Below are 25,791 nucleotides of genomic sequence, written 5' to 3' on the forward strand. Positions count from 1 at the left end.
ATTCAGCAATCCACTTCTCTACCATTTGTCTCGATGGAGCAGAGTTCGGGTAATGTTTATCACGCCATTGTTTGGTTTCCACTGTAGTTTTTTTTTTTTTTTTCATCAAAAAGCAATGCTTTATAAAACTCGAAATTCACTTTTGTCCATTGTTTTTGCACTAACACAAGTTGCTTCACACAAAAATCTTTAACTCACGAATCAATAGTCAGATTGCTGTCAAATGTATACACGTATCGTTTGAAGGTTAGTACTAAATAAAAATCATATGGAAAAAAGTCTAGTAACGCCATCTCTGTGTCATCCTATGGACTTTTTGAATGAACTGTTATATATAAACGTGGTACGCTCATGTCTAAAATTATTGCCGCATGTCTATAAATATGTTGTAGGAATATAATTAGATAACGAATTCGCCGGGTATTTCCTATAATGTTAGTATGTGTATAATCGGCAAAGACATGTATGTGAAAAATTTCATGTCAAAAGAGCATTAAATAAAAACAATAAAACGAAAATAAAACTTTCTTGTCCATTTAGCAACATTTCGTTTCACTCATTCTGATTTTCGTATTTATAATTCTTTTCCTATGAAATTTACCAGAAATATACATTTCCCGATTATACAAATAGTATCAGTATTAAAAGTACTCTGCATAATCATTATCAAATTATATTCTTACAAGAAGACTTATAGATATGCAACAATCATTTTGGACATGAGTGTACATTACAATATATATACCTGTACACACATGGAATCTATCAAGCTAGTGAAAGAAGATATTAAACAGGTATGTTTCTATATTCTTTTGAACACTATCTATGACTTGAATCTATATTTTTTAAAAACTGTATTGAATATTTATCTTCATTATTTCGAGTTACATTTTAATGCCTATTTTTTAAATTTTAAGTGCCTATTTGCCCGCCTATTTTCAAGGTTTTTAAAGTCTATACATCCGGTCTCTACTTATTAGCCTTGCACTAAGCTGTTTTAAAGTATAAATTTCACCTGGTGTATTTGCACCGCTGCTTTCTGCACGACTGTCTGTTCTACGAGATCTGGTACGACCTGTGTGGGGAAATTTGACGAAACTCATGAACTTCTTTTTCTCCTCTACTTCACATCTGTCATGTCTCACAGTAAATATTTCATCACTCATGTCTTCGAACTGAAAATACAAGAAATAAATATTATATTGCAAAATTAAGTTACCATTTTTCATTACAATCATATTACGCAAAATTCTGAGCTCTCATTAATCCTTATAACAAAACCAAGACGCCTGAGTATGTCAGCTATGCTACTAATGGTTTACAGTCAGGCCAATAGCTATCGCTAGCATACAGACATAGACTTGGAGGACACAACTAATTTTTGTAGCTATCAACTTGAGAATGAAACGCAGGGCATTGTGTGTAATTCTCAAGCGCAGTACAACTGTCGATTTAATAATAATAATAATAATAATAATAATAATAATAATAATAATAAAATCTACTCCAATGTAACATATTTGTAAATTGTGCACAATCTCAAATTATGCGGTTACTTTCTTTATGAATTTATCTTAATTTGAACATCACTATGAACCAAACTGAGAAAAAAGTATTTAGAATATTCCGGCAGTTAACAAATTATCTAGATCGTTCTTCTTCAGATTTCCGCTCATCCGACTGAAAATTTCATGAGTCTATTTGCTCATGCAAGCAGCCAAAGCTATTATGAGCGAATCCCTCACTTGCCTGTCAGTTTTTCCACTTCGATATTTGTGACACCATATCGAGTATTTTGAGTGTAGTGGACTGCTTATATAAAACGCAAGTCACCAAGTCCTTGATCATTCAACCCCTCTTAAGAGGATTTTTAATTTTTTCGTAGATAGAAATGATAGCAACCAGGGCCTAGAGTTGAACGGTAAACACCAGGTTACGGCATATGCTGATGTAAATTTAATAGGGGATGATAGGAGAACAATAGAAAGAAATGCAGAGGTCTTATTAAACGCTTGCAGGGATATCGGCTTAGAAGTAAATGCAGAGAAAACTAAATACATGGAAGTGCGTCGGGACCGTAATGCGGCAAATTGCGGATGCGTTAAAATATTAAATAATACTTTTGATAAAGTGGATAGTTTCAAATATTTAGGATCAATATTAACAGATGAAAATTATATTCACGAAGAAATTAAATGTCGATTAAGAGCAGGGAATTCGTGTTACTATTCGGTTCAAAATCTCTTGTTGTTGCGAATTCTGTTGAGGAATTTGAAGCTTAAAATATATAAAACGATAATCATGCCTGTTGTTCTGTATGGTTGCGAAACATGGTCGCTTACTCTGAGGGAAGAACATAGACTGAAAGTATTTGAGAACAAGATCCTGAAACGAATATTCGGACCCAAGAGGAACGGGAATGGGGAATGGCGGAAACTTCATAACGAGGAACTACAGAATTTATATGGTTTACCCAACATTGTTAGTATCGTCAAGTCTAGGAGGTTTAGGTGGGCACGTCATGTAGCTAGAATGGAAGAAAGCAGAAACGCCTTCAAAGTCTCGACTGGAAGACCTAGGCGCAGATGGGAATACAATATTAAGATGGATCTCGCAGAGATAGGGATACAAAATGGAAACTGGATCCAATTGGCTAAGGATAGAAGTCAGTGGAGAGCTTTTGTGAACGTGGCATTGAACCTCCGGGTTCCATAGGCCATAGAGTTAGTTAGTTAGAGGATAGAAATATTATTAGACGTTTCATATGCCGAAAAGCATTAAGAGGTTGCTGAAATAAGTCTAACGTCAAGAGACATTATTTAACTTGCCATGCCAATGAGCATGCTAAATATAAAGAAGAAAGAGCTCAGGCTAATTCAGAAATAAAAAAAGTTAACAAATGTAACTAACAATTATTATTATTATATTCTTGCTATTACAAATCGAAATTGTTGTTTTCAAAATTCTCCTCATAGTTGAAGGATAGACAGTAACATCCTAATACGTTACACAATTTTCAAATTTATTTTCAATGCAAAGAATTTTCTAAAAACTTAGTTCGTTGACCACTGGTGATCCACAGGCTGGTTCCAGTAACATTTAGATGATGTACAAAATATATGAACTAATAATTTTATTTTGGGTTTGAATGATGGTGAATAGAAAGTGTATTTAAATTATTTTTTATACTAAGTTAGTAATAATTATTTTTTTCAATGAATATTTTATTTGACACGGAAAATAAAAAATAGTAACATAAAAAAGTTGATTACTTTAGGTTTGTAAAACAATTTCTGAGCTATTATCTTTGTATCTACACACTCACAAAATTAATGATAAAATACCTATTGAAAAACAATATAAATATCTATATTAGATCTTCAAGTTGCAGTATTGGGTGTTAAATTCAAGTAAGTAGGTCTTGCTTCTTCCCTTTTTTTAAGTAGCCTTATGTCAGGTTAAAAGCCGCTGTACAGCAGCCATTAAGAGTTCCAGATTCAATACTCGATGGAGACAAATGTTTTTCATCCTATCCTCATCACAATGCGGCTCTTAGCCTCACCGAGCTTTTGTGAAATGAAACCCTAGGGCAATCTGGGTAGCTAAGGTGCCGGAGCATGTTCCCGTTTACATTACCCCACTATAAGCCAAAATTAAGAAAGTGTGTGAGCCTTCATTTTCGCACAGCCAATGGGCCCAACTTTCACTTGTTACATACTAAGTGAAAAGTATTAAATGGTCAACCAAACAAACGTTTGTACAACATTGGTAAAACATCCAGATAACGTCTCATGATAAAATGGAATACATGTAATAGGTGTTCTGTCCCGGAACATTTCTTCCTAGGAAGGAGAATAAACTCCAGAAGTGACATGAATGGATATAAATTATATGCATTGCTTGATTGATTTCTTTCGAGTTTAGCGTCTCTTTCAGCACCAAGGCTACACGACACTTGAATCTACAGTTCAAGGTAGAATCCTAACCACTGTAAGGCGTTGAAAGTTTCCAAGGCTCTCCCATCGAGAATCTAATTTGAGACGTTATGTACGAAAGATATGCGGGTTAGACACTGGATCAGAAGGTAATAATAATAATAATAGAACTATGATTTCTTTATATTACCTTATAAAGCTTTTGCGATCCACGTATGCTTCCAATGTAATATTGAAACTTATCGTGTATCCTTTCGTTCATAAGAGAAAATATAAGAAAATATGTACGTATATAATAATTAAAAGTGTTAAACTAAAATATATCTGAATCCTATAAAAGCTTCTTTACAATTATTACCTTTTGAAGAAAAACATAATTGTACAGGGTGTCCGAGAAGTCCTTCCCTGATTATAGAAATTGATAACTCAGGCTAGAAATAAGATAGAAATATGAAACTGGTGTTGAATTGTTTACAAACTATAAAAGTTTTTGTCTGTGTTAGGTTTGTTCTGTTTTACCAAGTCTCAATTTTGTTGCCCGACGACGGTACACGTCGATATGACTTTGCGGTCGAAATGCTATCACGTATTGAGGACGATAATGGTTATCTCAGACGAATTGCCTTTTCCGACGAAGCGACATTCTTTGTCAGTGGAGTAGTGAATCGCCATAATGTACGCATTTGGGGTTCAGAACCCCCCAGGGAGGTCAGAGAGTTCACCAGAGGCAGTCCAAAGGTGAATGTTTGGTGCACGTTATTGCACGATCGAATTATCGGGCCATTCTTCTTCGCTGAGGATACCATCACATCTGCAGTGTACCTGGATATGTTGCAGCTGTATGCTGTTCCTCAGCTGCTTCAGTATCGCCCCGATGTCGTTTTTCAGCAAGACGGTGCACCACCTCATTGGGGTTTGGACGTCCGTGCCTATCTCGATAGGACATTTCCTGGGCGATGGATTGGTCGTGATGGACCAACAGCTTGGCCTCCACGCTCTCCTGACATAACCCCATTAGACTTCTTTTTATGGGGTTATGTCAAGGATGAGGTCTACCGAACACGTGTACCAGATCTTGAAACCCTGCAGCAACGAATAACCACAGTCGTTGCATCGATCCCTCCAGTGATGTTGGCTAATGTGTGGATGGAAATTGAATATCGCCTAGATGTGCTACGTGCTACCAAGGGTGCTCATGTGGAAGTGTACTGATGTGACCAAAACTTTTATAGTTTGTAAACAATTCAACACCAGTTTCATATTTCTATCGTATTTCTAGCCTGAGTTATCAACTTCTGTAATCAGGAAAGGACTTCTCGGACACCCTGTATTTAATTTCATTTTCCAGTTGCGAGTTTAATACATTTTCCTCCAAAAAAGAATGTAAAAAAAGTAACTTCATTAAATAAATATAACTATAAAGCTGAATATTATAAAATAAAATCACCATCTTTCCATGCATTTTGCAAGCACGTTTTGTGAGTCTGTGTGATTCTTATTCCGTAGTTAAGTTAGCACTCCTTGGCACATGATTATTAAACTACCTTGCACGTGCTTCATTGCCTTCATTGCAAGCAACGGCAAGACAACGCTTAGGAGCCAAACGGACGAAACTACTCAGACATTTCAAAACTGGTGCAGATCCTTTTAATAAAGTGCTACTTTAGTTATAAGTATTTATTGTCAAACGTATTGCACGGTAAAAGATGTTTGAAACTACGATAGAGAACGAATCAAAGGAACGGGTTATTGTTACAAGAAAGAAAAGCGAACGAAACAAATACAATACATCTGAAACTACCAGGGTTGGCAAAAACCATGGTTTTTATTAAAAAAAAAAAAAACACGTTTTTTTGGGGTTTAAACTTTTTTTTTTTTTTTTGTTTAAACCAGGTTTTTATGGTTTAAAGGATTTGCTCTATATATTCATATCATATATGGACAGAAATAAGTTTGTTTCGCCTTGATGTTATTATGCAACAACCGGATTATGCTGGAAGGGGTCACATAAGCTTAAAGCGGAATAAAAACCGCTTCTCGAGTTACATCCGAGAGAAATTGTCCTCCATTTGAACTCGGAACCAGGACTAATTGGCCACAAATGTGATACGTCTGCCGACTCACTCACGAAGGAATCCTCATTAAAAAAAAAAAAAAAAAAAACGTTGTACTGATCTTTACATGCTTCTTAATATAACTGTCAAGAGTCATTTCAGAAGGACAAAAAGATAAACAGCTGTACAAGTGAAACCATTACACAGAATTACATATGAACAATTTCAAAGTACGACGGAGTACAGAAGAACTAATTTAGTTCAAGTTAGTTAACAACGACTTTTATTGGTCCAAATTAAAGAAATACACCGACTTAATCTGCATATCAATAAGAAAAGTGAATAAAGATACGAATTATTTGAGTCCACTTTGGCTCTGACTCATTTATACATAAATAGATACCAAAGATACTTATTTCACTAAATGCCTCTCGTGGGGTCTGTATGACTTCCCCCCCATACACACAAAAAGTACGGCATTTTCGATGTATTTTATCAATAGTAAACATTGAAACGAAACAATATTTAGAATTTTTCTTCGATTGCAATTACATAACAATAATAACAACTACAAAAAATCACAAAATAAACATTTATAAACTTGTAAAAAAAAAAAATTGCTTTTGTAGTATAATCTTTTTGAGTAATGAATGGGGAATTTAGGTCTGAATATAATACGAATAATATACGGGAGTGAAACGTGATAACCCACAAATGTGTGTTCATCAAGATTTTACAAACACTTACACTTTTACGAACATTTTTTTTTGTTTTTTGGTTTAAACCAGGCAACCCTGGAAACTACTCTCTATATTTATACTACACACACACAATATTTCATCTCCCGATTATGCCCTTTAGGCTAAAGGAGACGAATGATTAATGAACGTGGATGATTGTGAAATCTACATGTTATGTGTTTTCCACCGGAAACTGAACCTGAGACCACATGGACCAATGACACGCACAGACCTTTCTCATACTTTAAATTATATTTATTCTGTCTCCCCCCCCCCCCCAGGATTATTTGTCCCTTTGTTAACTTTTAAACTCATAGAAAGCGCTGAAAATTCGTACCATGCACATATCGACAGGGAAACATTGATATAGATTGCAATACAACTAAATTAATATGTCATTTTAACCAGATTTTATGCTGTCAAGTTGGGGCAAGTTAAGTCTGGTCTGAACAATCCCATTATTCAATATCTTTCTTGGTATTTCCTTGTAAATGTCTTGGACAACTGTTAGGTGATACAATCACATAGCCTTGCTCGGTGTGTTGTGTTTATTCTGACAATATGAAACAAGGCCCGATGAATTAGTGTTCACACACGTATGCCCCAGCATTTACCCTAGATGGCAAGATAATGGTAGTGTCTTTAGAAGGCATGTTGCTAGTAGTGTAAAGGTCATCGGACAACACAATACGTGTGTGGATCATGATTCGTACCTGAACTACCAGGATGACGCAATTAATATTGTGCCATTATACGACTTCGGGTGTAACCGTATATAATGCGGCACCGAGTCACTCCTCAAAACTACCGCTCACGCAGATCGCGATTCATCACTGAATGTAAAGGTTTTCAGCCACTTTGTGCTTTGTGGCCCCATGCCGCACGTGGCAGTGCCCGAATACTACTGTTCGCGACGTTCTGACTGACTGGTGGTAACTGCAAATGTAGAGTCAACGCCATGGTCCCCATTTCAGCATACAGATTTATTGTTGGATGTAGGTATGTAATTCGGCATTCATCTCGCACTAATTTCTCATATCTGCTGATCACTGAATACATATTTGGTGTTGTAAAGAGAGACGTAAGATGAGGCGAATGAATAGCGATGGTATTCATCGATGAGTCGGTTCTTTCTTAAAAACAACGATGACTATGTGTATCAGTACACATGCAGTAAGCGGAAAATCCCGTGTGTGTTGACACTATGCATACAAGACCAACACCTATCATTCTAATCTTCCAGCACGATAACGTGCGCCCTCATACCATCAGCTTCCTCTACACGTCTATCTCTGGGCTTAAGTTCTACTGAATATCTTTGGGATATGGGACGATGTTTTCAGCGCCAACCGGAGTTAAGCAATTACAACATTATCTACAGAAAGCGTGCAGAATTCTGCATTTGCATCTGCTTGTATGGCTGCTCAAGTGATATACATGTGTACGAAATGTTTTCTTTAAATCTGTTTGACAAGCTAGGTACGTCCTTACGATTCAATGTTACGATGGCTTATCACTTACACAAAAAGTAGCATTCCAATTCATCAACAGGAATATAGACCTATATTTCCAATGAAATAAAAGCTTAGACAATTTTATTTAAGTAACTATACTGATTTTATTTTACCTCCTTATACAACAACAAGGTAATAGAATTACTATTTACGTAGGTTTCGGACCACGTTGGTATTTGAATCCAGTGCAATTAGCAGGCGCACAGACGATTGTCCCAGTATTTCGACTCCAGCGAACTAAATTACAAAACCACGCGACATGTTCCGGTAAGTATAGTTCATTGCAGTATATGATACAAGTACTTACATCACTCTCTTGACTAGATCTTCGAACTACCCCATTGTTCTTTGGGTCCAAGTTCTTCGGAGAAATAACTTCTGCTAATCTCCACCTGAAAATATATACAGGTATAAGTACTAAAGTATATATAGTTTCGTAAATATGTATTGTAGTATTAATCCTAAGTAACCGTAATTTAAACATATGTTACAACAGAAATTCAATCCCACTAGTATCACTTATAATTTAGTATAATGGATGATTCCATTATACACGTAACAGTGTGTCAGCATACAGTCTAGAGAAAAGATCTATTACCATCTTACATTGTAAGACAGGGGAAGGAAAGAAGACACAAAGAGTTTATGTGCAGTTTTTAAATGAAGTGGGATCCGAATCAGTACTAGAGTTTGTATCTGAGAAAAGTATTTCCCATTACGAAACAACCAGAAATACTCGCTTGACCTTTGTCAATCTGAAATCTGTGGTTAATAAGATGTACTTTGAAGAAAAAAGTAGGTGAACATCAGTTGATATCGAATGGAACTATCTGGCGGCTAGTTTTATCCATTTTGAAAATTCAATGCCACGTTTTGTTTCTTAATTTTCGCAAGCATTTGTATCACGCACATTAATTTTAACTAACAAACCCGCACGTCCTGCGCAAGCGCTGGAAACTATTGTTGTCTGAATTATAATCTCCCCTCCCTCTTCTCTTGGTTCTACCATCAAAATGAATAATAATAATAAAAACTTTCCAGGCTCAAACGTCATCTATGTTGAAAATTTGATCGAGATCGGTCAAATTGTTCAAGAGTTATTAAGTTTTATTTATTTTTATCTCTCTCCCCTCCCCTCCTCCTATCCAAAGTTCTACCGTCAAAGGTATATGATAAAAACCACCCCAGGTCCGAACCTTGCCTATGTTGGTAATTGGATTAAGATCGGTTTTTGGTGGTTTAAGCATGATGAAGTCACAAAGACAGTCACACTTATTTTTATTTATTTATTTATTTTTTTTACATATATGCCCCCTACCCCTCCCCTACATTGTGCCATTAAAGCAAAATGAAAAAAACATCCCAGGTCCGAACCTTATCTATGTTAAAAGTTTGATCGAGGTCGGTCGGTTGGTTCAAGAGTTATTAAGTCTTATTCATTTTCATATATTTACCCTCCTCCCCTCCCCTCCCGTAAAATGAAATTAAAAACTTCCCAGGTTCGAACTTCATCTATGTTGAAAATTTAATTGAGATCGATCGAGTGGTTCAAGGGTTATTTACTCATGAACATGGTCACTTTTATTTTTATATTTATTTTTTGTATATCTCCCCATGCTCTACGTTGTTCTATCAAAGTGAAATGGTTAAATTCATCCCAGACACGAACGTCATTTATATTGAAAATTTAATCGAAATTGGTCGTTTGTTTCAAGAGTTTTTAAGTTTTATTTATTTTTTATAATTCCCCCTCCGCGCCTAAGTCCTACCGTCAAAATGAATAGCTAAAAACACTCCCAGGCCAGAACTGCATCTACATCAAAAATTTGATCGAGATCGGTCGAGTGGTTCAAGAGATTAAGAGTCACAAAAATAGTCATTTGCAATCTGGAGTTTCTTGTTCAATAGGATCTGAAGTGTTTTGTTCACAGACACCGCTATTAATATATAGATTACAACAAATTTCTTATTTTTATCACAGTTTCAGTCGACTCTCCTAGCTTCATAGACGGTCAATCTACCCGTTTTTACTAATTGTGTACTTTAAAAAGTATACTATTATATATAAAAATTTGAAGCGGACTTAGTTGTAGTTAGTTTTGCTGAATACTACTTACTTTGGTGTTAGGATTTCCTTGTACTGCAGTTTCTCAACACGAGTAGAGGCAGCTATACTGTAGGGTATGACAATATTGTCAATGTCGTATGAATTCTCCCGCTTCCTCCTTAAAAAAAAATAAAAATAAAATAAATAAATAAATAAATAAAAAAATAAAAAAATTAGTATTCAACTTTAAATCTTTACACTAAAATTATACAATTATGATGAAGCAAAATAGGTACTTTCTTTATATATGAGTACTATATTACCGGAAGAAAAATTCCAGTAATTTTAATGTGAAGAGTTTATTCCCTCTCTGCATATTATACAAAGAGTAGGCACAAAGTCGCTTTTTCCAATGTGAAGAAGTAAAACTAGAGGACTTGACAATCTTTATTATTCTTACGAATATTATTTAAACCTTTCACCATGTTCAATGTACAAGGTAAATCTCTTCCGCACTGATTTCCAAATATTATGATAACCAAAGATAGGCATCCAGTCTCTCGAATGATTGTTCGATTAATTGTTTCAAATAATTCAAATCCTGTGGTGACCGGAAAACACCTCGTCTTTGACAATACCCTATAGTGTGCACAGTGTGAGGTCATATGAACGGGATGGCCAATCTGTTGTACCGCGACGACCAATTCATTCATCGAATCGTTGATTAAAGAAACTCCTCAACAACAACACCAAAGTGAAGTAGCTACATTGTGTTGCCTCGAACTGGATGTTTTCGTAATAAGGGTTATTTTCAAGTGTACACACTGGTAACAGTTCCTTAAATAAATAAATAATATGAACACACGGCAATATAATAATTCACACGTATACTAGGTGAAGTCCTACTACTATGCCAAGATTGATCCCGATTGTTTCAATTTAGTTATAAATTTATTTCTCAAATTTGTGAGAACAAAAAGAAGTCATAAGGTGTTAAATCGGATGAGTACGGACAATGAATCATTAATTGAACATTTGACGGGGAAAAGTCGATAGTCTGGTGTCCTGAGTGGGAACTGGCGCTTAGTGATGATGAATAATACGATTATTTGTGTTTGTTGTACGCAATTCATTGATGATCACAGGGAAATAAGCTGTTGTATACCACTTAGCATTTAGTCCTTCGATTTTTCAAAGCTATGGTTGCTACATGTCCGGTATAACAGAAGAAACAAGTAATAGTTTGCTTGGCAGTACTTCTCGAACGAACAGTTTCGTTAGTTTTGATTCACGTTGACACAAATAAACAGTGGATTGCTGTTTACTGTACTTTCGGGCTTGTATGAATGAATAGAACCAAGTTTCGACCCCTGTAACGACTACACCAAGTTTGACTTAACTCGGTTGAATTTTTTGAGCGTTGCTTTCACCAAATAACACAAGTCTGTGTGCTTCGATCAAGTTGTGTGTGATCCAACGGCTTGGAAGTTTCCGTATGTTCATGTGACCATGCAAAATGGTATGTATTGCTTTCATGTCAATATTCAAGGATACTTGAATCTTACGGTATGTTGTGGCGATCTCTCTCAATTATTTTATGCATCGACATTACTGGCAATAATGGACGTGAATGAACAACCTTATCGAAATTCATCACTAAGAAATGTACGACCGCGCTGGAATTTGGAAAACCAATTGTACACAGTAATATTAGAGATGCTTCATTTTCAAAAGCCAAATGAAGTAGCTCGATCTATTGTTCCCACATTAAGCTACATTTTGAAATACATAAAACATTGCCTGAAATTGTGAACGAGAAATTTCCATTTCTCACACAAACTACTACTTCAAACTGCTGCGAAAAATAAACGAATTTACTTTAAAGAAAAATCTATTCTTCCCAATTTTATAATAGCGGAACACTGGCGCCACTGTTAGTAGTTTGCAAAAACTTTTTCGATAGCCTCAGTATTTCACATGAAGTTATAGTAGGTAAGTTCTACCACTAAGCCAAGTTTGATCTCGATCAGATGAGTTTGGTGTATAGCTTTGTTTCTTAAATATGGCGCAAAAATCTATCACCTATAACTCGGCAACCGTAGGCCTGAACAACATATTTCACACCCTTAATATAACACGTCAAAATCCTACAATAACAACTACTTTGATCCCGATTGCATGAGTTCAGATAAACTCGTACAACATATGGTACCCTTGATTTTTCACGGAAGAGTCAAATGAAAGGCAGAAAGATTAAGTTAATGCAACGCTGTTTTCAAGAGTATTGGTATGAAGACATTATTATTACAACTGACCTCAGTGAGCGAAGGTGAAAAGAAACCACTTAAGAGGTTTCATCACGGCGAAATTAAAATACCGCTAATTTTAAAGTAATTATGGAATATCTTCAAATAGATAATTAAAAAATCGAAATTTGAAACAAGATCGCCCTAGACAATACTATTTTACATGAGATACCGTTATCACGACTCACTTATCTGCTTTCGATTTCCAGCCATTTAGAAAATCGACATTTATTTTCACGTTTCTAAATGGTTGCAAACGGAAAGCTACTAGGTGACTCGTGATAACGCTACTTCAAGCAAAATAATATTGTCTAGCGCGCTTTTGTTCCACATTTCAATTATCTTTTATCTATTTGAAGATATCACATAATTACTGTAAAATAAGCGGCTTTTTAATTTCGCAGTGATTAGGCCTCTTAAGCCTCTTCCCTAAGCTCCTAATTAATTTTCAAACTTTCAGTGAATAATTACTGGCAACGAAGAACATAAAGTAAAGTCAGGTAGTATCTACAAAATGCTACTAAATAAACAATTTTCTTAGCGACCAGAAATTTGGATGCGCAGTTTATGGTGTCATCAATAAGGCATCCAAATTCATACACTACACGAAAGGCCTTAAAAAAGTAATTTATGTAGAAGCATTTTGCAGATTCTAGCTGCCTCATTTTCTAATTGTTTTATGTTCTTCATTGTCTTTCACTAAAATTTCAGAAAAAATAAGAGCTTAGCGAAGACCTATAACAGTATTTCACGGCACTGGAAAGATCTTTCAAATATTTTGAATTACTTCAGCCACTCAGTGAGTTGCAGAAGTGCGAATCAGGTATGTGAAACATTTTAAGACTATATTCATAAATAAATTCCGTTGATCAACAATTATGTGAACGCATGAAGTTTTAAAATCAAATTGCCAAGTAAATAAACTTTCTCATTAACGAAAGTAAAAATACCAGCTCCGCTAAACACAACGAAATAATAGGTATTTTATGTTGCTAATTATAAGCCATATTTTACCTTTAATTATACAAAACTTTCTTTTATCACTCTAGCGCTTTTACTATTTATATGTCTTGTTTAGCCATTTCAGTTTCAAAATAGTACTTCTTTTTTTAACCTTGAAATGCGATTCTAGTTTTATAAATGAGTGTATAAAGTAAACAGATCCGGGAAAATACCGAATCCAATACTATAAAATTTATTTTTTGTCTTCGGAGTGCGATCCACAGATTACTACAACTGTCGATAGCACGTATTACACTTGGAACAAACTAATCCCGAAACCAGAATGGATAATGAACTGCTGACACGAAATCCTATTGGAAGCTTCATTTTTATTTCTCTGTTCTCTTTAATTTTTTTCTCCCTACTACTTTTTTTATCTGCTGATTTTTTTTTAAAGAAAAAGCATAGATATCACATGAAAACAAATAATAAAATATGAAAAATTGTCTTTAAAAAATGAACAACTCGGACAAAATTTTGCTTGTCTTACACACCTCATTTTTACTGTACGTTTCGGAATTAGTTTCATATTTCTGATTCATCGCTAATTTTTATCTATTTATTTTTCAATTCTGTGAGACTCCCGTCCCGAATGTACATTACGAAATCTAACGAGATTTAATAGAACACCCTATACAATAGAACAGAATGGAATCATGGTCACATGAATGAAAATTACACAACAGGATAATACACCATCAATGTGATGTCCGGTTTATCCGGGCGAGTTTTCGCGTTTTTTAAATAACTTTGCCTTTATACCTAATTCAAATTTAAGGTGTAATTACAACGGAGTAAAACCTTACCAATTTATCAGAAATAATAATAATAAACATTTAACAATATGTTTAGACTACAATGAATCGATAAAAACCATATCAATGCAAGTTGTTAAGTAGTACATTTTTGCTTACACAACGGCTGTTGGAGAAAACAATATTATTATTATTATTATTATTAATAATAATAATAATCATAATCATATTTAGCAAAGACACACTATACTTTTCTATACTATTGCACCAAGAAATTTTAATGTCCTGTTACCTTAACAGGTCATGCAATGCATGAACTCGTTCTTTATCTTTTCTATGGGAACTAATTCCATTATCACAGCCTGACTTATCTAATGCTACACCTCCCATTCCACATCCTACTGGAGAAGGTACTGGGGAAGAATGTCTGCTACTAACACCTCCATTCGTCACTTCGCTCTTCACTTCATCTGGTTCTTCAACAGTACTTTGGATGGAAGCTGAAATGATTATTATGAGTTATGAGAAACGACAAAATACAGTAATTTAGAAAACTAAATAAATTTAAACAATATTAACATGGAATGAAAGAACATGTAAAGTAAAGCTGGTAAGCATATTTAGTAACCAGGTGATTGAAAAAATGGAATTTTTGAGTTTTACGTCCCACGGTTATGCCGGTTAGGCTAAAGGAGACGGTGATGATGAGAGATGAATGAAATGGTGGAATGAAGAAAGTGGGAGGAAACGGGAGAACCCCAAGAAAACCCACGTACACGGTGTTTGTCCACCACAAGGTTCACTTGGCGGGAGCAAGGTTTGAACCCGAGACCCCTAGCACCAGAGGTGAACGCTCTACCACTGAGCCACCGCGGCCCCTAACCATGTGATTGAGTATAATAGGCGAAGTTCTGCTTTTGGATTGTTTAACAAATTTTCTTCGTTACGTCGATTTGTAGAATTGGTCACGAAAGCGAACATTCAATGAACATGTGATAAAATTGGATTAAAATATTTTTTTGTGTGCGTTTTATTATTTACTGTATATGAGAACCATGACACTGCATTTACAAAAGTGTATATACATTTAGAAAAGTGTATATAAAGTTCTGTCATTTTAGAACACAAAGTAGAAGACATTTTACCTTGGAAGCAAAAAAAAAAAAAAATTAAGGAAATACCGAAATTTTCTAACTAGTAAGTCATTACATAAATTTCACACGATGTGATACAAGAAAATACTTGAATCTATCGTACTAAGCTTCAAAACCTGAACTACGTCCAAAGTATCTATTTCAGCGTCCAGCATGTGCTTTGAAAGTGAACTGTTTTTTAATATACATTTTATGATATGGCATTTTTTAAAAGTAACAAAAAAATATATATATTTATGGCATTTTAATGTTAATGTCTGTTTTCAGCAATGAGGTTATATGAGATGGGGCCTACTGGATCCGAACGACCACTCAAGTTTGTATTCGAGGTAAGTATCCCACTGGAAATTGAACCCAGGATCACGTGCACGTGCATTAACGACTCGGTCATGGTAAGATAGAGCTGGTATAGAACAGCAACAAATAAACCTAAAATCACTAATGAAATATTCTGAAAAATACTTCGGTGATTGTGCTATCTCATTACTCAATCTACGCTCACGCTATCTCATTACGCACACTACTATCTACTTCGCATAAGGAAGTAAAGTTATACCCTTTCTTCCTCCAAGTGCCATAAACTGTATGCAAAGATCATATTTCTGTTTATCTTTATCCGCAAGTTCTCTTCGTCTGTAAGGAAACTACTAATACAATTTTGACGTCAAACAGTAGAGCCAAAGAATTTTGATAGAAATAAATTTGAATATAAAAATACAAGGAAAAATTGAACACCTCTATTCATACACAGTTATTTTTCAGATTTAACCCTCAGACATGAAATTTACAGAAAATATTCTTTAGGAACCTAAGGTTCTGAAAATATATTTTCCAGACAATAAAAAAATTTGGTCCTTGTCACAAAACCCCCCGCTTTTAACGGCATAATCGTGGAATATAAAACTGGAAATTTTATTTCATTTTCACTCAGGTCAAAATACAAGGGGGTCAAGAGTGCGCAGAGACTGCTTACGGATTGATCTGAAAGCAGTGGCTTTTATTTCTGATGTTCACCCTGGAACTGATAAAAGCAATATGCTGACCATACTAATTTCAACTAAAATCACCGGCTGGCCAGCTTAAACCCTTTGGACATTAATCATTTTATTATAATAATAATAGCACCTATTATCGTTTATCTGAAGTGATAAGAACATTCCTGCTTCCTCATTAAATGGGCTTTGTTTTTCTGGGCTACGTCACAGAATCACAGTGAAGTTTCTTTACTACTTAAATACGTATGATACGCAACGGTAGAAAATCATTATAAAAGTTCGCAAAATTGCAGATTTGAAACAATTTCCACTTCATGGACTTTTTTTTTTCCCTACCCGCCTCTGCTTCAGCACGAACAGGAAGTTTTTCCACTTTTGGTGTAGTTCCAAGATAAGAATCAGTTTAGGCTTAGAAAATGCATCCCAAGTTTGTTTATTTTATTTTTATGAACGAAGTCTGTAAGTTTTAAAACAATGCCATTTTTTACATTACTTTCCTGATATAGGGTCTGTAATTTTAATGTTCAAAATTTAGTCTTAAAAATAAACAAGTAGCGTTAAATTGTACATTGAAATTGTGTGTTAAGATGCACGAAAATGGCAGAATGTGAGGCTTGGGTTCGTAGTAAGCACGTCACAATTATGACAAGTTTACGTATATCTCATAAACAAAACAACCACACTCACATTAGACACATATGATAAATGGTAGCATCACTTAAATGGACAATTTGTTTCAAATAGTAAAAAGACAGAAATGGCATTTTCCTTATTTTTGCTTCAAAGAAATTATTTCGAATTGATTTAAATAAATGATTTTTATTTTAAAAAAAGTTGTTTGAACTTATTACCCTTTTTCTAGAACAAAGAAAAGGACAAGAAATCAATCACTTCTTACATACACAGACAAAAAGTGAACACAAAATCAAAAAAGAACAAGATTACCCACTACCAAATATGTCATAATCCACATTCCTTCCTACATCACTTATTTCTACTCCTCTCTCGGACACAATACTAAATTTAGTATAACTGTGTAAAATAATACAAAAAATTCATGAGCCACACTAGCATGCACAATAACCATACCAACTAACTACTTTCTGTAATCCATTTCACAAATTAGGAAGTATTTCTCCTACCATTTTGCACCCCATCACCCCTCAAGACTGTTTCTAGCATACCATGTGAGTAAGTCATTTCGGTTTATAGACTGACAAAGAGAGTGTTTCGTTCTCATCCTAATCAATCGCAGAAACGAAAGTATGAAGGATAGGGCAATGAACTTAGAGAATTCAAGAAAAGCTTACAAATTTTATTTTCCACACAACGCACACCTACACCCGTGCCCCATTGGTAGCACGAACAATTTTGTCATGTTCTCTGATACTGTTGCAATCGTATCACGGATTCGAATGAAATAAACTCGACCACTGTTATGTCGGCTAGGCTAAAGGAGACTGTGATGATGAGAAATAAATGGAATGATGGAATGAATAAAGTGGGAGGAAACGGGAGAACCACGAGGTGCGATCTGGGATCAAGCCAGGAACTCCATGTACCAGAGGTGAACGCTCTACCACTGAGCGACTGCGGGCCCCTATCACAGATTCAATTTCGTAACTGGTATGCTATTGACTGGAGTCGCAAACACACGATCTTTAATATAACCCCAGAGGAAGTATACAATTTTTTATCAGCATACCAGAGCACTGCCTACGAGCGTTGTTGAGCTGTCATTTTTATTTATGCAACCGTGGCGCCGCGTAGTGAGCAAACGGACAACTTCAAGTTATGAGGACAAAACTTGAAGATATTATGTTACATTTGTGTTACAGTTATTTCACAATTCATGGTGCTTTGTTCGCAGTAATTAACTGAAATCAGGGAGATTTGAACGTAATACCCTGTATAAGATTTTTTTTTTTTTTTAATGAAACAGTTCGAAATATCATTATTTAATGACCAACAGAAAAAAGCGCACAACTTTCCAAAACAAGGAATTCAAACAGAAAAAAAGGAAAAACGGTAAGAAGAAGAAAGTGCTCAACAGCAGAAAATAATTCATTATATATAGGTAATGGTATTGAATTATTTTCTGCTGTTGAGCACTTTCTTCTTCTTACCGTTTTTCCTTTTTTTCTGTCTGAATTCCCTTGTTTTGGAAAGTATATATACTTTTTAGAGATTTTTAATTGTTTCCTGTTTTTTTAGCAAATCTCTCTATTTTCTGCTTTCCAGTGTTTTTAAATTCGTCTATTTTTTTAACTTTATTGTTACCCTAGTAGTGAAGGTAGATACCTAAATTACAGCTAAGACATTAACTTTCTGTAAAATGCGTTGTAACACTTCTTCTTCAAATGGGTCGACTCCTTATGGAATTATACGTGAACATACAGTATTAACCCTGCCAGTTGTAGAGGAATTTCATGATCTATCTTCAAAGACCATCGTCCCGATAAAATTTATATAGAACCAACTATAAAATATACTCGTTGAAGCTCAAGGAAAATTATCAAAATCAGCATGATAATGAAGCTAAACATGAACATACATACAATGAAGTCGGTTAATTACGGTACTAATTTGGTCACTCGTTGAGGAGTTTCATGGTCTAACTCTGAAGACTATCATTAAATCCTAATGAAATTTATATGAAACCAGCGTGAAAGAATACTCAATTGCTGCATGTATGTCAAAGTTAGGCGTGATCATACAATTACGGTATTAAACACTATCAGGCGTTGAGGAGTTTCATGATCTAGCTTTGAAGGCTGTTCTATCATGGAATTTACATGAGACTACCGGACCATGGGATATGCATATACTTCTCGGAACAAAGTAACACCTAACCCTTTACAAATAAGATTATGTATACCAAACAGGAGTCTACAAGTGTTATTGGTGATCCCAACAGAACACCTACGTGTCAGAGATGATCAAGACAAGACACTGCAAAAACCCTGAACTATATAAGGTAAAAGCCCCAGTGTTCGACCATGCTCCAGTATTCGACATGCGAAAATTAAAACGCATAAAACAAGGTATTGTGCAAGCTCAGCGGTTCGAGAATACGTTGCGCAACATTGTGTACGTCCTGGCATGGAATGTGTAAATAATACCTGGTTTCGTTAGTCCAGCGTCGTCGGTACTGAAGAGAACATCATTAAAGCGCAAGATCTGACTGGTTTTCTTTGTGTTCTTTAGTCAATTAGTTAGCGGTAAGTATGTGATAGTGACTTCTTTTTCTTACTGTTAGTATAAATGTATGCCATCACTGTCAATAGAATTTTCTGCTATTTACGCATAGTTTAATGTTTTTGAGAGTTAAATACGAAACACAATGACAAACGATGTTATTCACCCTCTGTCGAATATTGGAACACTAATTTATAGCAGTGCTCTAAAGTTCGTCACCTATGTCGATTACTGGGGGAAACTATATAAAACGAATCACAAACCCCAGTAATCAGGATATGCAGCGAAAATAAGTTCTGTCCAAATTTCAGCCTTCTACGAGACTCGGAACCAATGTTCGACCACCCGTGACGAACACTGGTGTTCTGACCTGTCGAAGACTGGTGATTGTGTTAACGTGTTGTGTTGACCCCTCACAATAATCCCTGCTATCATCTGAAAACTATATGGATAACCGAAACAGGAGCAGGAATTACTGTACAATATAAAAACAACTTTCAAAAATAAATAAGTAAACAAATAAATAAAATGCCAAAGGAATTTTCCCGATACATGAACAGTGTCAAAATGGACATATGTAGATCCAATTTGAAGAGTTTAATGCTACAGGGCATAGACTGGACGTCGTTTAGCATAATGCAATTTTAAATCACAGCTTTTGTTTCCACAGAAAATGCAAATTTCTCCGTGAATACATACCTTTCCCCCTCAATATAAATAAGGGCTAATACTGAGTTCTCTGACATGGAAAACTGAAGCTACACGAAATCTTCCTTTGTATATATATAAAGTTAAGACCTCTGATTTAGAGATACAGTACAATACTAGTACAACGAATTTTACTTAAACATTCGAATTTTTCGTTTTAAAGATTTCGCAATAGTAAATTATTTTCCGTCACTTTAAGATCTTTTCGTCACTCCGAACATTTCGTTAAACTGACGTTCATCATACTGACATTTTCTGTATTTGGGCAATATAAACTTAATGGGAGCTCAGCAACAGCGGCCGTAAGTTTGTGGCAACTATTAGCGCATTTTACGTGATCCCATTCCTTGCAGTTAATATGCATAACTAAATGTGATATTTCATTTCAGGGAATTTTTAAATTTATTAGTGTGTTAGTAATTATTGCGTTGTCTTTCCAGAGATGTCGCGGAAGGACAAAATATATTTAAGGTACTCCGAGGACAGCATGGCAGCAGCCCTAAGTGACATGGATAGAGGTTTGAGCTATAGGCAGGCGGCAATAAAGCACAATGTACCTCGTGTCACGCTCATGGATAAACATAAAGGTCGGACTCCTCTTTACAGAAGGATGGGACCAAGAGGCATCCTGTCACCTGAACAAGAGGAATTGCTCTGTACGTGGGTGAAGACAATGGCTAAAGCGGGATTTCCTGTTTCGAAAGAGACGTTTCTTGCTAGTGTTCAAAAGCTTGCTAAAGAGCTAAACGTGGAGTTTTGTGGCAGAAGTCAACCAGGAAGAAAATGGTTTGAGCTGTTCCGTAAAAGACATCCAGAGATTACATTTAGGATCAGCCAGAATTTGACTAGTCCTAGGAGGTCAGTAACTAGTCAGCAAATACAAAGCTGGTTTAACGAAGTGGAGGAATACTTAAAAGAACATAATCTAATGGAAGTTTTGGAAGAGCCTAACCGTGTTTTTAATGCGGGTGAAACTGCTTTTTTTCCTGAACCCAAAACCAGGGAAGGTGCTCGCTCCAAGAGGAAGCAGGACGGTTTACACTGCAGCAGGTGCAGATGAAAAACTCAATCTAACTCTTGTCGTAACAGCCAATGCAGCAGGGGTTATAGCGCCACCAATGATTGTTTACAGATATGCTCGTATTCCTCAGGTGATCGCAGAATCCGTTCCAGAAGGATGGGCTATAGGGAGAAGTCCGAACGGGTGGATGACTTGTGAACTCTTCTTCGAATATATTGCCAACATCTTTGTGCCATGGGCAAATAGTGAGAATATTCAATTTCCCATCATCTTATTCATCGATGGCCACTCCTCTCACGTATCAATGCATCTGAGTCAGTTTTGCAAGGACAACGGTGTGGAATTAGTTGCCCTGTATCCAAATGCAACACACCTTCTACAACCAATGGATGTCGCAGTATTTCATGGACTAAAACAGGTCTGGCGACAAAAGGTAATAGACTGGCGAATGAAGAATGATGGTCGACAAGTTGACAAGCAAAACTTCGCTTCAGTTCTTAAAGAAACTCTCAGTTGTATCACTCCGACCACTGTGCAAAATGGATTCAGAAAATGTGGTTTGGTGCCACGGAACCCCACTGTAGTATCGGTAGAAGAGCACGAGGTACCTACTGTGAGTGAAGATGAAAAGACATTCCTGGTTATTCTTGAACAAAAAATTGGCAAAGATAAATTAACAGTTTTCAAAGCAAATCGAGGAACCTGGTCAGGAGCCGTAGAAGACACCTCGCTATATAACTTATGGCAGGCATCGAACACCACAGCTGAAGAGGTAACTGAGACAGTGACCACAGGAGAAGACGGCGCAAGCGCAAGTTTGTCTACTGAGCACCGTATCCAGGATATGCTGCAAAAGGTCAGAAGTCTACACCCATCGAATGGAGATCTCATACGCGAAACATTTTAAGCCACGATTTACTATCATTTTCGCGTTGGCCTAAACAAGAAAGACTGTCACCAAACATTGAGATCAGCATTTGGAGATAACGCTCCATAATATACAAGTGTTTAGATGATACAAGGACTTTTAAAGGGGTCGGAGGTCTTTGCAAGATGAAGCCCGTGAAGGAAGACCGTGTTCAACAACGCCGGATTTAGTGGCTTCTGTGTAAGACACCGTCTCTGAAGATCCAAGGTGTACCTATTCGATGACAGAAGAGGCACTCGGCAATAGATCCTCGTCAGTGCACACATCTTTACACGAGCATTTCAAACTAAAAAAGGTAGTCTCTCAGTGGGTACCTCATCAATTGTCTGACTTCCAAAAAGCACAGACGGTCAGATTTGCTCGTGAAACTGGATATGTTAAACCAAGGTGGACACCAGCTGATTTCTAAAACTGAGTGGTGAAGAAACCTACATGCCATTTTATGACTGCACCACTCGTCACGAAAGTCGTGTATGGATCCATAAAGATAACCCGACGCCAACTGCTGGAGAATAAAAAACGATGAAGAAAGTAATGTACGCTGTGTTCTTCCGAAGCACTGGTCTCGTCGCACCTATTAGGTTACAAGAACAGAAGACTGTTACAGCAAACGGTACACAAATCTGTTTACCCCAAGTTCTTGGTTCCTGAAAATCCGAAGTTTAGTCTTCCACCATGACAATGCCTCCTCGCACATTACAGAGCAAACAGTGGAAAAATGAAATGAAATCTTTACATTTTACGTCCTACAATTATGCCGGCTAGGCTAAAGGAGACTGTGATGATGAGAAAAGAATGAAATGGTTGGTTGAAGAAAATGGAAGGAAACCCATGCACATGGTGTTTGTTCACCACAACGTTCACTTGGCGCGAGCTGGGATCGAACCAAGGACCCCATGCGCCAGGGGTGAATACACTACCACTGAGCCACCGCGACCCCAGCAAACACTGGAGTATCTCCAAGCTCATCATGTTAGAACACTCCCGCATCTCCCCTATTCCCCTGATTTAGCTATGTGTAACTTTTGGCTCTTCTTTAACGTTTACGTAACGGCACTTGCGGACACGACGTTTTCATACAGAAGACGAAATTGAAGGGTCGATCATGGATTTTTTTTTAACAGCATTCCAAGACAAGAGTGGCGCCGGGCATTTCACTTGTGGCAGGAGAGATGAAACAAGTGTACTGCTACCGCAGGGAATTACTTTGAACACATGTATAATAATAATAAATTAGTTCATAGGATGTATAAATCTCTTATAGAGAATTACTTTGAACTTTGTAGATAGGTTTCGCGTCACTATACCATTGCATTACCAATAATTTACATTTTTAACTAATAATATTAATACATTGTCTACCTACTACAACTACGCATTTCTTCCCCTATGTAATACTGTTTAACGTACCTCATCCCGCAATGATCACTGGATGGCAGTACATACAGATATTCCATAATATTAATAAACATAGAAAGAAAGAAAAATACGAACTTTCTTTCTGCAGAACATTTAGCAGATTAACAAATCATACTGAAAGTAATTTCAATATTCGAATGTTAACAGTGACATAATTAAAACATTTGATCAAATGTTTGGATTAGATCTAGAACCGCATTCTTTTCACAAACTATCTATTTGTGCCAACTTACAGTAAGGTAACAGGACAGTTTCTCTTTCGATTTTCATGAAGATAGTTAAAGTACACCTGTTTCCCACTTCCAACTGGAATTGTTTCATACGATACGTATCGAATGACAGAACTGAAAGTCTTGCTCCAATAAACCTGGACACTACCTCTGAAAAGTCATTTTCTTATAACCGTATGTAGGAGATTTTAAATTTTGTTTAGTGTTTATATACTGCATTTTTTTTAAATTGTCATCGCTTATGGATAAAAGTACCAAGCCTATTAAAAACAGGTGGGTGGCTAAAACCTTTTGAGTATTAACTACAACTAGCAGCAAAATTTCATACCTCCACCTTTCGAATTTCTCTCAATAATCTCGAAATCAATTATACTGCAATTTCCTTTGGTATGGGCAGAATGCAATCTCAAGTACTTTGCCGAATACTACTGAAACTGATCAATCGATTGAAACTGTATTCTTGGAAATTGTAAACCATGATAAATAGATTAACAAATAATCTGAAGCTTTACATCTAAACTTTAAATTAATTACAACTTAGTAAAAACAATTTTATTGTCCATGTTTTCTTTTTCTTTGCTTACTATTGTGTATATAATCTCGAGATTTCTTTTTCAAACTATGACACCAATATTTCAATGCTCGATACATTTTCATGCGTATGGACACTAACACCATTTGCATACTTCCATCACCATTCAGAATAGATACTAATAAGTGAAATGGATACAGGAAATCAAGGAATTCACCACTAACAGCAGGAGGCAGGATAAACCACTAACCTGGAGATAACCTTAGAACCCCATGACCTATAATCTGTTCACCACCCAGCCGTCTTCTTTCTCTCCCCCCACCCTTGATGCCATCAAAAACACGCTCTCGTCCAGATCGTTTTGGCACTCCACTAGATCCTTGTTGTCCGTTATCATTGATGACATTTTCTGTCACTGGCTTTTGATGTCCTTGCCCTAAGCAAAGTCGAAAATTTCAGTTGTTAACCATTTATTTGAAAATAATTTTTAAAAGTAAGACTGAACAACTGTAGCTAGGACAAAGTCCAAAGTTCAAGTAAACCCTTCGTACTTTAATGTGGACAGGGAAACGTAAATTATGTTAGTTATTATAGAAAAAGTGATTAGTGGTGTATCCTTCCCTAGAAATATTTTTATTTATATATTATTTTCAATAGCCTTTATCAGGAATCAGTCTCAGTCAGTCAGTCAGTCTCTCTCTCTTTCTCTCCCTCTCGATATAACCAAATATTTTTAAAAAATCCACTTGAGTGGAGATATATATATATGTAAAGTTTTTAAAGGAAGTCCCCGGTGTTCAATTGCCATCCCTGTAACTCCGAAATAATAACAGATTTGCGAACATAGCCGAGACCCGTATTTCTAATTTTAAGAGACTGATACTTTGAGCTAAATGAATTTCACAAGCGGCGTTGTCAGAGGGAAGGGTAATAGCAAAAGGTCATGGATTATCTATCTATTAAAATGCTACAAAAGCAATAAAAGCGCCTGAGCTCCAACCTCTAACTTTTGATTTCAAACCTTTGATTTACGGGTGTTTGTGATTTCACGTTTAACAAAGACAAATATTTTAAAGTGTGCGTACTTTATTAAATTATTTATTAAATAGATCTTTTTTCATAAAGTTTATTTTCTAAAATTGTTCAAAGCCTTTGTATTTTAATAAGCCTTCACCAAAATCAATGCAAATGAACTGTGATGTCTGTCATCTTTGGAGCTCTTTTGAACTATACGTTTGTGGGCGTTTATATGT

General features: G+C 35.9%; 1 protein-coding gene across 2 annotated transcripts in view; it reads right to left on the reverse strand.

Annotated features, from left to right (window-relative positions):
• The window catches only part of nsl1 (non-specific lethal 1), a 192,548-nt gene that overhangs the window by 27,801 nt on the left and 138,956 nt on the right, over window positions 1-25,791 (reverse strand). The window contains exons 6-10 of one of the 2 annotated variants that reach the window (XM_081736215.1): window positions 24,789-24,974; window positions 14,646-14,853; window positions 10,361-10,468; window positions 8,551-8,635; window positions 1,016-1,175 (exon numbers count right to left, since the gene is read on the reverse strand). In XM_081736215.1, coding sequence (XP_081592341.1) covers window positions 1,016-1,175; window positions 8,551-8,635; window positions 10,361-10,468; window positions 14,646-14,853; window positions 24,789-24,974 — 747 coding nt within the window. The remainder of the gene's footprint in view (window positions 1-1,015; window positions 1,176-8,550; window positions 8,636-10,360; window positions 10,469-14,645; window positions 14,854-24,788; window positions 24,975-25,791) is intronic. The other variant, XM_081736216.1, reaches the window with a different exon arrangement.

This window comes from Thermobia domestica, chromosome 13, assembly GCF_964235325.1.
Source record: "Thermobia domestica chromosome 13, izTheDome1.hap1.1, whole genome shotgun sequence".
NCBI classification, from domain to species: Eukaryota; Metazoa; Arthropoda; class Insecta; order Zygentoma; family Lepismatidae; genus Thermobia; species Thermobia domestica.